The sequence below is a fragment of the Aedes albopictus genome, chromosome 1 (genome assembly GCF_035046485.1).
Source record: "Aedes albopictus strain Foshan chromosome 1, AalbF5, whole genome shotgun sequence".
Taxonomy (NCBI): domain Eukaryota; kingdom Metazoa; phylum Arthropoda; class Insecta; order Diptera; family Culicidae; genus Aedes; species Aedes albopictus.
Window position 1 is genome coordinate 337583007 of NC_085136.1, and position 16909 is coordinate 337599915.

A 16909-nucleotide genomic window follows, 5' to 3' on the forward strand; every position below is an offset into this window, starting at 1 on the left:
AAATTCCTGGAAACATGCCTGTATCAATTCCTGGAGGAATCTCTCGAGAAATTCCTTTAGAAATACCTGGAGGATACCCTGGGGAATTTCCTTAAAAAATCCCTGGAGAATTTCCTGGACTAATGCCTGGAGTAATACATGGATACATTTCTAGATGAGTTCTTGGTGGAGTTTTCAGAAGGATTCTGGGAGCAATCTAGTGGAGTTTGGAGTTTTTAGAAGAACTCCCGAAGCAATCTCTAGATGAATTGCTGGAGAAATCCCGGGATGAGTTAATGGAGAAACTCAAAGGAGAAGTTTCTAAAACAACAAACTCTTGAAAAATTCCTAGAGGAATCCTTAGAGAAATTTCTAGAGAAATTCTTGGAAGACTCCCTGGGAAAATTCTTTGAAAAATCCCTGGAGGAATCCCTGAAGCTATTTCTGGAGAAACCTCAAGAGGAATGCCTGGAAAGTTCTGGACAAATTCCTGCAGGAAGTTCTGGATAAATTCCTTGTGGAATCCCAGGAAGAATTCCTGGATTAATCTGTAAAGGAATTTTTGTGGAAATTCCTTGGAACAGTTGGAACTATCCCTGGAAGAATTCTTGAATGAATCCCTGGAGGAATCTCGAGAGAAAATCTGGAAGCAGTTAATGGAGGAATTTCTGAAGAAATTCCAAAAGAAATTTCTGAAGAAATTCCAAGAGAAATTTCTGAAGAAAATCCAAGAGAAATTTCTAGAGGAATTCCCAGAGGAATTTTTGGAGAAATTCCTGAAGGAATTGCAGTAGTAATTTCTGAAGGAATTCCTATGGGAGTTCCTGGATCAATTCCTGGAGGACTTTCTGAAGGGATTCTTGAGGTAATACTTAACCTTCCAGGACGCGCGCCATCAAGCAACCGAAACTGCACCGCGCTCGCACTGTATACGAAAAGCGAGGTTTTTTGGTAGTGTTGTTGTTTTATTCGGTCATCAAATAAAATATTTCGGTGTAGATTTTACTAAGTAACGTTTATTGATGCTTCCGTACTCGTACGCACTCGGATAACGAATGAATGAAAGGGAGATGGTGAATGAAGATGTGCACATAATTCAATGACAATTCAAAGGGTCGCACACAAACTACATGTTCGTATGGCGATCAAATACTACGTAATACAACATCTTCCCTGTTTTATAAAAAAAATTATTCAAGACAATAATCTTTCAATCGCATTGGTAGTTTGACATTTCTCTTAGGCCTATTGCTTTGACCTTCCTCAACAAACGAATCCTTGGATGGTCTGGTAGCTCTCGAGGTCTTCGGTAGCTGCACTGCTGACGTCGCCTCTGGATTAATGGTATCAGGAACACTGATGGTCGCTTCCTGATTAGACACAGCTCCATCAGAGACCGGCAGCGCCATCTGCTCCGTGGCAACCGGTTCAACGTTGGGCATGGCGACTTGATCTGGATTCACTTCAGGCGTCTGGGGTTCATTACGTGGTTTCAAGTGCACCAAATCACGCCGATACTGCATACCATCCACGTCTACTACGTAAGACCGCTCATTCAACTTGTTGCTAACTCTGGCAGGTGTCCACTTTTTAGATGTTTCTGGTTGAAGTTGCACGTAGACTGCAGATCCTGTCTCCAAATTTGGCAGATTTATTGTTTTCCTGTCATACTGGAACTTTGCTTTTCGCCTTCTTTCTTCAATCGCTTCAGGAACACCCGACACAAGTTTTGGCTTCAGATTGCTTGTAGACATCGGTACCCCGCAGCGAGTATTTCGAGAAAACAACCGTGCTGCCGGACTGGAACCCACTTTGTTCGGTACATTTCTCCAATGCAACAATGCATACCAAAAATCGTTGCCAGCTTCTTCCGCTTTCTTCAACAATCGTTTAGCTATCTTTACGGCAGCTTCAGCTTTTCCGTTAGTCTGCTGATGGTGAGGTGCTGATGTTGAATGATAGAAGTCCCATTCTCTTGCAAACTGCTTCCACTCTCGATTGACAAAATTTGTTCCGTTGTCTGAAATAACCTGTTGCGGCGTTCCATGTCGAGAAAAGTTGGATTTACAGACAGCAATAGTCGCTCTCGGTGTCAAATCTTTCAGGAGATCAACTTCGAAAAAATCCGAAAAATGGTCAACGGTAACTAGGAATTTGCTACTCCTTCCCTGGTAGTCTGCGAAGAAGACATCCATTGATACCAACTGAAATGGGTATACCGGAATTGGGTGACTCTGCATTGGTGCTGGGGTTTGAGATGGTTGGTATTTAGCGCACACACCGCACTGTGCAACAGCTTCCTTAATCTGGGCACTCATTCCAGGCCAGAAAAGGTTGGCGCGTGCCAACTTAAGAGTCGCCTCCATACCGTTGTGGCTTACATGCACCTTAGCTGTTAACTTCCGACGTAACGTATATGGAACCACAATTCTGTCATTACGGTAGATGATCCCTTCTTGTGTGCTAAGCTCGTTCCTGTACTTGAAGAACATTTTGGCACTATCCGGAACTCTATCAACTGATGTCGGCCAACCATCACGAATGAACTGCACAACCTGCTGCAATGACGTGTCCGCTTCTGTCGCTGCAATGATCTCGTTCAACTGCTCATCCTTCACTTTCAGGAAACTGGAGAGATTGACTTCCTCGATTTCACGGAATACTCGAAAGATGTTCCGCTTATTAAACCTATCATCAGCAAGGTTTTCGTCGAACGGTGCCCTGGATATCGCGTCAGCCACCACGTTGTCCTTCCCCGTCACAAACTCGATCGTCAGTCGGTAGCGCTGCAGATTTAGCAACATGTGCTGTAGACGTCGCGGTGCAGAAAGTAGCGGCTTCCGAAACACGGTAACCAACGGTTTGTGATCAGTTTTTACGGTGATTTTAGGGTTTCCGACAATTAGTTGATCGAACCGTACACAAGCGAAGAGGATAGCGAGCAATTCCTTTTCGATTTGCGCATAGTTCTTTTCGGTAGGCGTGAGGGTACGTGAAGCGTATCCAATTACCCCATGGCTTTGGAAAACAGCTGCCCCTAGACCGTGAGAACTAGCATCACACTCGATCACTATTGGCTCGTTTACATTGTAGTATCGCAGTGTGTTAGCATCTGCTACCAAACGCTTGACACGATCGAACTCCTCTTCTTCCTTTTCTGACCAAACCCAATTCTCTTCCTCCGAAATCAATCGCCGAAGGACGGTGAAATTAGCGCTGAGATTTGGTATGAAACGGCTGAGGTAGTTCACCATTCCAATGAACCTCTGAAGCTGCTTTCGATCTGACGGACGCGGAAAATTCTTGATTGATGCGACTTTGCTTTCGTCCGGCTGAAGTCCTTTGTTCGTCAACACGTGTCCGTAGAACTTGACCGACGTTTCGCACAGTTTGAGTTTGCTGAAGTTCAGTTTAACGTTGCATTCCTTCAAGCGAACCAACAACTTCTCCAAGCAGATATTGTGGTTCTCCAGAGCTTCCTCCAACGTGTCTCCTGAGCCGTAAATCAGCAAATCGTCAGCAACACACTCCACCCCCAATAATCCTTGAATCACCTCCTGTAGCTTCATCTGAAAGATATCCGGAGCGGGAGCGATCCCGAATGGTAGACGAATCCATCGGTACCGCCCAAACGGTGTCCAAAACGTTGTTAATCGGCTACTCTTCTCATCCAATAGCACATGCCAGAAACCCTTGCGAACGTCCGCTGTTGAAAATACTTTCGCCTTTCCTAATTCGGGCAAAATTTCGTCGATAGTGGTGAATTGCATATGGGGACGTTTGAGCGCTGCGTTCAACGGTATCGGATCGAGACAGACACGAACTGATTCCGATTTCTGCTCCTTGCGTTTGACCAACACAATATTGCTAACCCATTCGGTGTGGCGATTCTCCTTCACGATCAACCCATCGCGCTCCAGATTCTTCAATTCTTCCTTCAGCTTCTCTCTCAATGCGATTGGAACTCTCCGAGGTGGCTGGATCGAAGGTGAGACGTCGGCAGAAACTTCCAAAGACACGGCTCCGGCGAATTTACCGATACCGTGAAAAACCTCCTCGTGTCGTTTGACAATATTCTGAGCTTTTATACGGTATACATTTAGAAGTTCTTGTTCCGTTTTCGGTGCAGTGAAATTCACCGTGTTGCAGAATTTTACAAAGCCCAGAATACGACACACATTTGCTGAGAGGAGCGGTCCATGGGTAACGTCGACTACTTGAAAAACAAGGTTGTACTTACGGTCTTTCCTCCGACATGGAATTTTTACCTGCCCGATCACCGGAATGCTGTTCCCGCCGAATGCTTGGAGATGGTACGCGGATGGCTGCAGCTCGATTTTGTCTTTGCCAATTATGTTCTCCAACCAATTTTTCCCCACAAGACTTGTGTTCGCACCAGTGTCCAACTCACATTTCACGGGCTGCCATTTCCCACCGATTCGCAAGTCCAGGTCCGCGGTAACATGTCCACCACTACCGGATTTATCAATGATTTTTCCGATTGACACCCTCTCACCGCAGGACGACTCATCGTTGTCGCTATCACTGCTCTCCGCTGAATCACTTTCGGAGCTGCTTTCTTCGCGCACTTGCTTCACTCGGAGCTTCTTCTTTAGCTTCTTCTTCCGATCCGCCTTACACACTTTCTCGAAGTGATTTTTTCCACCACAACGATTGCACCTTTTCCCCAGCGCTGGGCAAGCACCTTTCGAGAAATCATGCTTTGCCCCACAGAACTTACACTTCATCTTTTCTCTTTTCACCATGTTCACTTCCGCGCTTGCTTGACCCACTGTGACCGGATGCCTCTCAGTTATTTCCTCAGCACGGCACAAATCCATGGCGTGCGCTTCCGTCAAGTTTTGGGTCGTGATCAACTTGGAACGAAGCTTCATCCACTTGATCGATGTAGCAAGTTTATACCTGATCATGTCCCCTTCGAGCACACCGAACTTGCAGAGTTTCGCGAGCGATTTCACACGACACAAATAATTGTCAATACTTTCTGCGGAATCTTGCATCAGCGAAAAAAAATCAAACCAGTCGACGAACTTGTTCCGTTCACGCACAACTTTGCTCTTTATCGCCGCGAGAGCCAGTTCCGGGTCATTTTGCTGAGCCTGATTCAGTTCGAAATTAAAAAACTTTTTCAGCGCGTGTTTTCCAACCACCGATAGCAAAATACTCGTCTTTTGCTTGTTCTGATCAGCCGGCCACGCATCCATGCCGACCGCACTGGCATAGGTCTTCCAATTCTCTTCGAAAAAGTTGAAATTTTGTTCCATGTCGCCCTCCAATTCTAGCGGCGGCGGCAGCGGAACAGACGACGCGGCTGCGCTCCCTACAACCGATGCCGCAGGCTGGTTCAACTGAACGGTTTTCACTGAACCAATCAGAGCCTGCATCGCCTGCCTTTGCATTTCCATAAAACGCGAAAACTGATCTGCATCCATTTTCTTCAAGTTTATTCACACTTCCGGGAAAACACTCGAGTCCGACACGATAGCGAAAAAAATATGGCGCACGACAGGATCCAACAAGTTTGCTCTTCACCGCACAACTTTCCGCAATCACTGCTGCTGATGATTTTCCCGCCGCTCGGACCGAACAATTCCTCAAAAACACTTCCACGATATACGAATGACGTCGGAAAATACTTTTTAGTCCACGACTACTTCTGACACCATGTTTTATTCGGTCATCAAATAAAATATTTCGGTGTAGATTTTACAAAGTAACGTTTATTGATGCTTCCGTACTCGTACGCACTCGGATAACGAATGAATGAAAGGGAGATGGTGAATGAAGATGTGCACATAATTCAATGACAATTCAAAGGGTCGCACACAAACTACATGTTCGTATGGCGATCAAATACTACGTAATACAACAGTTGTACTTTTTACAACAGCGCGCGCGCTGAAGGGTTAAGTAACCTCTTGAGGAATTCCTGGAGGCATCCTTAGAGGAATTTCTAGAGAATTACTTGGAAGAATCCCTGGGGGAATTCTTGCAAAAAAAAAACCTGGAGGAATCCCTGAAACAGTTTCTGGGAGAACCTCAGGAGGAATTCCTGGACAAATCTCTATAGGAAATCTTGGAGAAAATCCGTGGAACTATTCATGAAAGAACTGCAGGAGGAATCCCTAAATGAATAACTTGAGAATCCCTGAATGAATTCCTGGAAAAATCTCTAGAGGAATTCTGGAAGGAATCCATGGTTGATTGATTTGTCTTTATTAAAGAGACTTTCAGCCCTTGGCTGGTTCGTCTCTGAATCCATTGTGAAATTTTTGAAGGAATTCCTGGAGAAATTTTTAGAGGTATTCAGAAAGGAATTTCTGGTGGAGTTCCAGGAAGATTTTCTGGAGGAATTACTGCAGGAATCATCGGTGGGATTCCAGGAGTAATCCATGAAATAAATCCTGGAGGAATGTGCAGAGGAAACCCTAGAGAAGAAATTCCTGGAAGAATTTTCGGAGGAATTCATGGAAGAATTCCTGGATCCAAACTTGGATAAATTCCTGGAGTAATTCCTGAGGAAATACCTGGGGTAATACCTGGAGAAATTCCTGGTAGAACTCTTGCAGAAGTCTCTGGAGAAATGCCTGAATGAAATCCTAGAGGCATGCCAGGAACAATACCTGGAATAATTCTTGAAAAAAATCCGAGAGGAATTTCCGAAGGAGTTCCTGGAGGAATCTCAAGATTCATTCCTGATGAAATACAAAGTTCGATTTCTGAGGGAATTCCAGGAGGATTTTCTGAAGAATTCTCAGAGGAAATACTGAAGAAACCGCTGAAATTCCTGAGGAAATCCTGAAATCCTGGATTAATTCCTGCGGGAGTTTCTGAAGGAATCCCAATAAGAGTTCTTCTAGAAATGTTTAAAATATTCTCGGAATTCGTTTTTGTAAGAATAACAGAAGAAATTTCCGGTGAATCCCTGGAGGAACTCTTGAAGTAATTTATGAAGAAACCCGGTGAGGAATCCCGGAAGCAAGCCCCATTAGGAACTCTTTATGGAATCTCAGGAGAGCTTTCTTAGCGAATACCTGGAAGAATTTTTGTAGGAATATTCCTGGATAAAAAAAATGAAGAAATCAATGTCTGCAGTAGTTTTTGAAGGAATACTAGGATCCCTAGTGGAGCGGACCTGGTGGGATGGTTGGAACACTTGACTATCACGCCGAGGACCTGGGATCGAATCCCACTTCCGACAAACTCGCAAAATGTGAGTTCTTCCTTCGGAAGGGAAGTAAAGCGTGGGTCCCGAAATGAACTAGCCTAGGGCTAAAAATCTCGTTAATACACATAAAAAAAAACTAGGATCCCTAAAGGTTTTTTGTACAAAATTTTCAAGCAATTCTTGGAGTGTTTTTTAAGAATCTCTAAGTAAAATTTTCTAAAAGAATTTCTAGAATACATTCCTGCAGAAATACTTCGAATCATTCCAGATGTAATTATTGGAGCAATCTCTAGTGGAATTTTGGAAGGCATATATGGAGATATCCCTGTAGAAATCTCTGAATACCTGCAGAAATACCTTAAAGGATCTCTGGACAAATTCCTGAAGGAAACTTCGAAAAATTACTGGAACAATTACTGGAGGAACCACTAAAGATATCCCAGGACAAATCCCCGAAAAAATGTCTTGTGGAATCCCTAGATGAATTCTTGATTGAATTTCTGGAAGAAGCCAAGATGGAATCACTGAATTAAGCTATGGAAAAAAATCTTGGAGGAATTGTTCGTACTCATATAGTTTACAAAACTATGAACCAATCTGAAACAGTCATTTTGATTACTCAAAACTACAATACTGATTTGCATATTCACATATCGGGCGCCCATCCAACTTAAAATTCATCTCAAGTCAGGCCCCCCTGGGCCCCCTCCAGGAAAAAATCCTAGTTACGCCAATGGAAATTCCTGAAAAAACACCATGATATTGAGGGTTTTTTTTATTTAACAGTGCATAGAACTTAATAACAAGTTTTGTTATCACACCATAAAACTGTCGGAAAAAAGTACAAGTTATAGAAAATGTTATCACTTTGTTATTCAATATCTATTGGATAACAAATACAGCACTTGAAATTTCATATATGTCTTCATTATTGGAATAACAAGGCTTGTTATTTTCTTCGTGTGATTCATACAATATTAAGGTATTCGTTTTTGTTATTTTGCATCTGATTACCACCAAATGAAGGTCATATCGAGGTATGATAGTATTTAAGAAAAATACCCCCCCCCCTCGGAAAATGTTGGTCGGAATTAGACATTTTGAGGGGAGACACAAATAAATTATTCAAGAAATTTAAAATTTTTAAGGCACAATTAGAGTCGCCGAAAAAGTTCTTTAACAAATCCGATGAGTTTAATGATTTCGCCTAATTGTTTGGGTAATTTTACATCAAACACGTTTATTATTTATCGTCCTCTCCCTTGACGAGTCAACGAGCAAAGTGACAAAAGAAGAAAATAAGATTTGTTCCGGCCTAATTTATAAAACATACATACCTAAAAACTACTTAGAAATTCCAAAAGGATCTCCCAGATCGAACTCCATGAGAAATGCCAAAAAAAGAGTCCATTAGAAATCCTAGAAAGAAATCCTTGTGAAATCTCAGAAGCATAATTCCTTAGGGAATCACAGAAGAATACCCAGGATCACATAAGTTTTTTTTTCTGTGAACTTTGGGCCTTTTAAGATTGTTTGTATCGTTCTGAAATACATTTAGTATAGTTATTGTGGCGTTTTGTTTCCAGGATTTGATTCTGATATTTTTTCTGGGATTCCTTGAGAAGATCTTCCTAATAGGTACTCCTGAACAAGTTTTTCTTAGGTTTCCCCACAATTCTTCTGTAATTCTTCCTAGAGTTCTAGAGTTCCTTATAGGATATTTACAGGAATTCTTAGGATTCCTTCAAAAATTTCTTTTGGGACTCCCTCAGAAGATCCCGCTTTGATTCTACGAGAAAAATTCATTCTAGAATCTCTCCAGAAGTTCCTTATATAATTTTTCTTTTTTTTTTAATTCTGGAATTCTTCCAGTAGTACCTCATTGAATTTCTTGTAGTTCGTTTGGAATCTAAGATCCGCTCACACAAAACATCAAATTGAGAAAACCAAGAAAAATATCAAGGTAATCAAAATAATTTCAGCAAATAGTATAGACAAAAAGTTAATAGAATCCCCAGAAAGAACTTCTTGTGGAATCTCGGAAAATCCTACGCAAGAAGTCGCAGAGAAATTTATGGAAGAATCCCAGAAAACCAAAATGAAAAAATAAATTAGATTTTGATCTAATCATTGATTTTTGTCATTTAAAATCAAATTAAAGATGTTTGAATGGTTATTTTTTTTTTTAAATTCGCTATTTGATGAATTTTGTTTTGAATTTTCTAATTTTCATTTTGTTTCAATTTTTTTCTTACAAATTTATTTATTTTCCACATAACTTCAACTCTCCTAAACTCTCTTACTATAATAAAATGATTGGGGGCCGTGCACATATTACGTCACGCTTTTAGGGGGGAGGAGGGTTTGGCAAAACGTGACGATCCGTACAAAATAATTTGAGGTCCCATACAAAGACAGGCGGGGGTTGAAAAAGGTCGATTTTTTGTGACATTATTTGTACATCACCCCTTGGGGAAAAAATAATCTTTCACTATAAAAGAATGATTAAGGAAAAATGTTAATAGTCACGATTCAATACAAAAGAAACAATGACATGTAAAACGTGACCAAAACACCAATTTTTCAATGATTTGAAAAAAAAAACAAATACGCTTTAAAAGACACTAAAAACCATTTTGAGAGATTTACAGAACGTTTCAAAATATGTATAGGCCAAAAAAATAAAAAAGTTTTGATTGACCAGGAAAGAAAACTACAAAAACGCTCGAACTATACCCCGTATTAAGGCGGGGTTGGGTATTAGAGAACTAAGCTATCGAAGAATGAATAAATAAACAAATAAAAATCTCAAACGAATCTTTTGGAGAAATCGCTTGATAAATATTTAAAGGAATCTCAGAAAGAACTCCAGAAAGAACAACCTGAACGAAGCAGGTTGCGAAGATTCGGGAAAGCGGCCCATTTTATCAATACAGGTAATCTCGATACATCGTACCCTCGATATAGCGAATTCGATATAACGTACAATATAGAAACTTTTTTTCTATTACTAACCCCCAGATAAACTACAAAATCACTCAAATCATTGCATTACTGCAGTATTGGCCTTGTTACCCAGAATTAGCGCAAATCGAGGGAAAAAGTAAGTGTACGTTATATGGAACTGCTTCGATATAATGTACACTTCGATATAACCTACAAAGAAAAAAAAAATATTTGAACGTTATATCGAAGAGTACCTGTCATAGCCACAGACAAACAGACGTAACACTTGGAACAAACCCCTTACACTAGCGCCTACTGGTGACGATATTGCACGAAGCACTGAGCTTTGCAATATCGTCAACAGCAGGCGCTAGTGTGAAACGTCAAACGCGAACAAAAACGATGCGTGCACCTCTGGCCGTGAAAGTAACAACTGCGGAGATTTAAAATGATTGGTTAAACCATAGGCACAGAGAACAGACGTCCAAGCTCATGTAGTGCAGTTGTGTAAAGCATTGCAACGGTTGTTTTGAAATAACTGGGAATGTGGCCATTACGCGGCGCTGTCAAATTTCGAATCAGGGTACAAATTTGCCGTTGTTTTACCTTTTGGCGCTAGTGTCGCCAAGTGTGCACCCTAGTATAGTTCCACCAAGAGAATGTGTTGGTTTTACTTGGAAAACAATAATTGAATTCTTGTTCAACTTGTTTCTTATTGAATATAATGAAACTTTTTATCAATGGGTTGCTCAAATTTTATTGCTGGATTAGTGAAATAATCATAAACATCTTGTTATTCAAGCAAATATAGCTCAGAATCTGAGTAGGATAATTTAAAGGTGCGCTAGTGAAATATTTCTTCAGAAAGCGCCATCATGGTGTCGAAACAAGTTTTTGAGTGGGAAAGTCACCGTCGATGGCGCTACTGAGCTTGTTTTTTATTTACACAAGATTTTCAAGCAATTTTGTTCGAGCATGTTCGTCTGTTCTCTGTGCCATAGGCGATGGGAATTTCGTCAGTGTTACGTCTGTTTGTTTGTGCCATAGCCATCAATGAATTTACCAAAAATTGTATCTATTGATATTGATATGGATTGATATTATGAGAATCTTGGTTACTTCTGCATGTCAACTATACAAGACAAATTGACAGTGAGTTTTCCATATATTTTCGAAAGATTTGAATTGTTAGAATAGCCTTGGTTTATAACTTCATATCGTTCAATCTCTGTTTCATAAACTTCACAATGTATAACTTTCATATATAAAATCTTTCCAAACAAAACAAACACTCTATCAACCCCAACAAACCAGCTCTAGTTCAAGGTTTTCCGTTCCTTCGTTTCTATTTCTACCATTTCCACCTCACGTGTCAGATGATGCTCCACCATGTTCACATGATCGAACACGAAAGAGAGCTTTCCATCCCATCAAATATTCCGTTCACGAAGCCCAAACCGCGGAACATTTTCAAGACCAAGGTCCACATCAAGGATTATAAACTCACTTTTCACCAACACTAGCAAGGGACTACTCTCATCACGTTCTCCCCTCCCTCTTCCAGGGGTGGGCAGCCATCGGCCACTCACCAAAAAAGAATGAGAGGGAATTGTCAAGCCACCCACGCCAGAAACCGTTTCTCTCAGCATCGACTGAATTTCACTCTATAATCAATGCTTCTCAAGCGTGCCTAAGAAAAAAGAGAGAGTGAAGTTGGAACTCATTCCCCAAAAATCACTCATTCTCACCAATCATCTCTGCATCATCGGCCCACACACGACCACGACGACGTCCGGCGCGCCCTTTCCATATTCCACACTACTCTACGTCCGTTGGTATTGGTGTGGTGACCGTGGCGTGATGATGATGATGACGGGGCCAAACGAAAAATTTTCAAGCTCAAGTTCAATCGATTTTTCCCGGCACCCGGCCCGGCCCGTGCGGAGTCCTTCACCTTCTCACAGCTGCGTTTCCGCCGTCGCCGGTCATCACTTTCGTCACCCCCACTCCCGTGTTTGTACCTACTCTGATGGGGGGAGATAGGGTTTCTTTATTGTAGGTTGTATGATTCGAGCTGGAGGATGGTTTTGTTTGGATTTCGTCCTTCATGGAGCTGGAACAAAAACAAATACGAAAATGGCGATGCGCGTGGCTTTCATCGAAACTCAAGCTCATGAATCTTGGGCGAAATTATGACGATTATTGTGGATTGAGGTGTGGAATGCTTCTCCAGGTACCCAACTGAACGGAAAATCAGATGGAGCGACATTATACCGGCATGGGTGAGGGTTTTTCCATGGAATATTATTGCCACGTTTATGATATCCTGCCCAGTAGATGCCTCCGTCATCTGCTGATGGTATCCCAGTATGAATAGGAATAATATACCTAGTAGAAAATGTTTCTGGAACCAAGTTGAAGAAACTAGAGAACCTGCTCTGATAAAAATAAAAAGGGTTGCGTGGATGTACCGGTGTACTGTACATCCACATAGTAGGCTCAGGTCAACTGACCTGTGATCTGTCGAACATTTTAGAGGTTGAGTTTTGTTCTGTAATAAAGAGTTGTACAGGGGGAGTGACACTAGTTTTGCCAAACCAAAAAAACACAAAAAAATAAAAAAAAAAACAGTAAAACCCGTAAAAAATTTGCGGGTTTTATCGGGGTTTTTCGTCGCGCCCCCTGGAGTTGTATGGATCAACGCGTGAGAGCCCATATTGAGGAACGGCACCCATCTTATTCACAGAGCCCGTATTTTTACCCTACTTAAATAAAGGTATTTAGCGCTGTTTGTTTTGTTGTCGTATGTTTTGTTGGAAGTGAAAGAATAGATACAAACCTGAGAGTACAAACGATGCCTTTCTCGTACACCAAAGTGAATATTATCGTAAACATTTCTTACTGCAATGCTTTGAAGATCCTCGCTTCGAAGCACTTTTATGATAATTAACGTAGGACATTCTTGGAGGATCTCCGTTCAAATTCTTGGTGACTTCTTTACAATTCCCTCTATACCTTAGGTTCTAAAACTTTCAGGTCATCCGACCCCCTTTTTGCCAGCAGACGTAGTTTTCGCGACCCCCCCATAGAAATTCCCTCATTTGTTGTCTGTTACAGTAAAATATTTTACTGTCCCTTGCGACCCCCTGGATGAAAGCCGGCGACCCCCCTGGGGGGTCGCGACCCACAGTTTGGGAAACCATGCTCTATACAGATTACCGGTTAAACTCCTATTAATCGTATTTGTTGAGAGACAGACAAACAGACGTAACACTTCCAACATGTTCGATTTAAATCAGAGTCACGGAAACATATTCGCCCAATGCTAAATAGGGCACTGCACTGTTATGATTTTGTATGGGGTTTTGACGTTTCTTGGCCTTGTTGCTTACAAAATGTATGTGAGAGTGAAGGAGAAGGAGAGAATTTAACGCAGTGCCCTATAGACTGAGTTTGGCCATGTTGAAGTAGGCAATCGGTAACGGTTGCAACCCTTAGCAACGCCCTTATTGGTTACACAGTTTGTTAGGAAAAGTTCTTACCCAGTTCTTCTCAAGTGCTCAAGCTGTTCGGACGTAATATACACGTTTATTGTGCATTGAAGTATTTTCCTCCGGAGATATGCGTCTTTCCAAATCCTATTCTCAATAGGCCAACCCTCGAGTAGGTGGCGTTTGTGGGCAAACGTCAAACTCGAACAAAAACGTTGCGAGCGCCACGGGTGTCTAGTCGATGAACTAATTTTTTTTAATAGACCGTTTAATCGGTATACGATAGGGCTTATCAGAGTGTTACGTCTATTTGTCTGTAGTTGAGGCTTGGAATCGCCTATCCAACGACGGGTAACTAGATTCCTGATCCTACTAAATATTCAATATAATACCGAGATTTTTTTTTCTGGAATTTGTCTAGAGATTCCGCCATAGTTTGCTTTCAGAAAATTTCCCACGTAGAACTTCGTAAACTCCAGGAATATCACCAACAATTTTTCTATGTAACCTGTGTTGCATGAAAAATTACGATTTGCATTATTTCAGAAATTTCCGAGGATTCTTTCAGAAAACAATCCATGGATTTTTTCCTAGAAATACTAAAAATTATCCAGAGATTTCTGCACAAAATCTTCCATATATTCCAACAGAAATATTTTTCAGAGATGCCTTAAGATAATTCACCAGCGATTCGTTAAACAATATCTCCCAAGTTCCCTTTAGAATTTTTTCGAGAGACTTCAATACAAATTTCTGCAGGGATTCCATCTTTAATTTTCTGAAGAATTTTAGTAAATAATCTTCTATGAATTCTTTCTTAAATTGCTCTATTGGTAAGAAATCTATGTAAAGCGTCAAGCAAAATTCGTCTATTTTCAACCCCAACCTTCAAGAAATTCCTTTTCAGTAGTTTATAGACTTTTTTCATGAATGTCGGGATTTTATCAGAAATTCTTCCACGTTTTTTGTTTTCCAAAAATTCATGTAGAGCTTTTTTTTTAAATCTTCAGTGATTTTCCGGAAATTTTGAAAAACACTCCTTTATAAATCCCTTGGAAAATTTGCCAAGGGTTACTGAAGCAATTTCTAGAAGGTTTCTTTGCGATACTGCTGCTCTGCAGTCCCTTTAGAAATATCTCATGGGATTCTTTCAGAGATTTCTATATAATTTTACAGAAGTACTTCATGAAATTACAAATACTAGGGATTTTTTTCTAAATAAGATTCCTTGATGAAATCTCTAAAGTTATTCCTGGAGAAACTTCTGGAGATTTTAAGAAATGTTTTTGAAAATTTCATAGAGATATTCCTGAACAAAATTCTCTGAAGTAATCTTTGAAGGACTTTCTGGAGGTACCCCTGGAGAATAACAGGAGAAACCCTTAAGATAGCTCTGGAGGAATTCCTGGAAGAATTTGATGAGAAGCTTTTGGAGGAACTCAAGGAAAATTTCTTGGAAGGGTTTCTGAAAAAAAAATCCCTGAGGAGATTTCCGAAGGACACTTTTGAGGAATTTCTGAAGTAACCCCGGAAAGTTTCTGGAGGAATCATTGAAATAATTTCTTTGGGATTCCGAGCAGAAACTGCAGAAAGGTATTGAAGGAGTCCTCAAATTAAAAATGTCTAAAGATATACCTTAGTAGAAAAAAAATCTCTGAAACATGTTTTTTTAATAAGATCGTTAGAAGAATTTTCGGAGGAAATTCAGCAGAAATTCGAAACAAATTTTAAAGATTTATTATAGGAAATAATAAAATATATTTCTAAAGAAATTGATTTTTTTCCAAGGCTTCTCTCAAAGAATGCCTGGAAATCTGGAGAATGCTCTGCGTTCCACAAAGAATTTTCAGAGATATTACTGAAGAAACGCCAAGAAATAATTCCGGAAGTGATTTTTGAAAAAACCCCTCTTGAGGGGAAAAAATTCTGAAAAAACACCTCTGAAGAGAGGTCCCAATGAATTCCAAAAGAAGGTGTAACCCCTGGAGGAATATTTGAGGAACTTATGAGAAACCCCGAGAAGAACTTCTAGAAGAATGTTTTGGAAACTTTCTAGAGAAATGTCTAAAGGAAAATCTTTTGGAATCTATCTAGAGGAGAGGAGTAATCTCCGAAGGGATTTCAGAAAGGAACTTCTCAAGGAGCTCTATCGAACATTTCATCGAAAAAAAAAACTCAGAATTTCAGAAGGAACCACTGGAGAAATTTCGGGATGAATACTCGGAGGAACCTCTGGAGAATGTTCTGCAAGAATCTCTTGAGGAATAACTGGAGCAATTTTCGATGAAACTTCTGAGTAATTCGCTAGAGGAACTTCTCTACAATGTGTCTGGGTGAAAATTTAAGAAATGCCGGGAGGAATTTCTTAAGTAAATTATAAAGGATTCTGAAATCATGATAAGGGTTCCGAAACCTGCAGAGTATTCCAGAAATTTCAAAACAACTTTGCAGAACAACATCTTATATTATTTTCACATTTTCACACTCAAAATACTCACGATCGTGATTTTCGCGTTTTCAATCACTGTGATCGCCTGCACAGCTTGCTCCTGTTAGGCCCTTTACAGTCCCATGACTTGTGTCTTGGCTCCAGACACACTTTTTAACTTCCCTACTTTAGCGGACCTATTTGCGTCCGCCACAGGTAGCTTAAAAATAACTATTCTAAAATTAAAGCTTTGATCCACAATAATCGAACCTTTTCACTCGAGAATCACGAGAAATTTCACCAAGTATTTCTCTCAATCTTATCATTGAATTTTACCAAATAATTTTAATATGCTGCTATAGAGTGCAGTTAAGTGCTACTGCTACACGAATTTTTACTAATATTCTATTCAAACAAACGTCATGCTAAAGGCGAAATATCTGGGACTTCTTTACGAAGTCTTTCAAGGAAACCTTCAAAAATTCCTTTAGGCATTTATTCAGGAACTTCTTCAGGGATTCTTTCGGAAATTTCTCAAGGGACTTCTCCAGGAGTTTCTCCTTGATTAATTGTTCTATGGGCATCTTGCTGGGTTCCCGCAGTGATTGTTTCAGGGCTAGTTCCAAGAAATGCTTCAAGAATACCTCCTACGATTCCTTCAAAAATTTTATCAGATACTTCTGCAAGGATGCATCGACGAATTCCTCCAGAATCTATGGGTTTCACCAGCCATTTCTCCAGGAATTACTCCAAGGAATTTCCAAAGGAATGTCAACAGAATTTCTTTGATGTTTTCTGTTCCTGCAGGGATTTTTTCAGGAATTTCTTCATATATTAATTCAAGAATTCCACTGGAGATTGCTCCAATTCAATCTG

The 16909-nt window shown here is 40.5% G+C and overlaps 1 protein-coding gene across 1 annotated transcript; it reads right to left on the bottom strand.

Moving 5' to 3' along the window:
* Positions 1-1169: 1169 nt before the first annotated feature.
* Positions 1170-5432, bottom strand: LOC134284182 (uncharacterized protein K02A2.6-like). The gene has a single exon (XM_062842619.1). The coding sequence runs from the start codon at positions 5430-5432 to the stop codon at positions 1170-1172; it is 4263 nt and encodes a 1420-aa protein (XP_062698603.1).
* Positions 5433-16909: the final 11477 nt, after the last annotated feature.

What these genes read in the sequence shown, in the direction of transcription:
- LOC134284182 (XM_062842619.1), bottom strand. Translation starts at nt 5,432, where the DNA reads ATGGATGCAGATCAGTTTTCGCGTTTTATGGAAATGCAAAGGCAGGCG.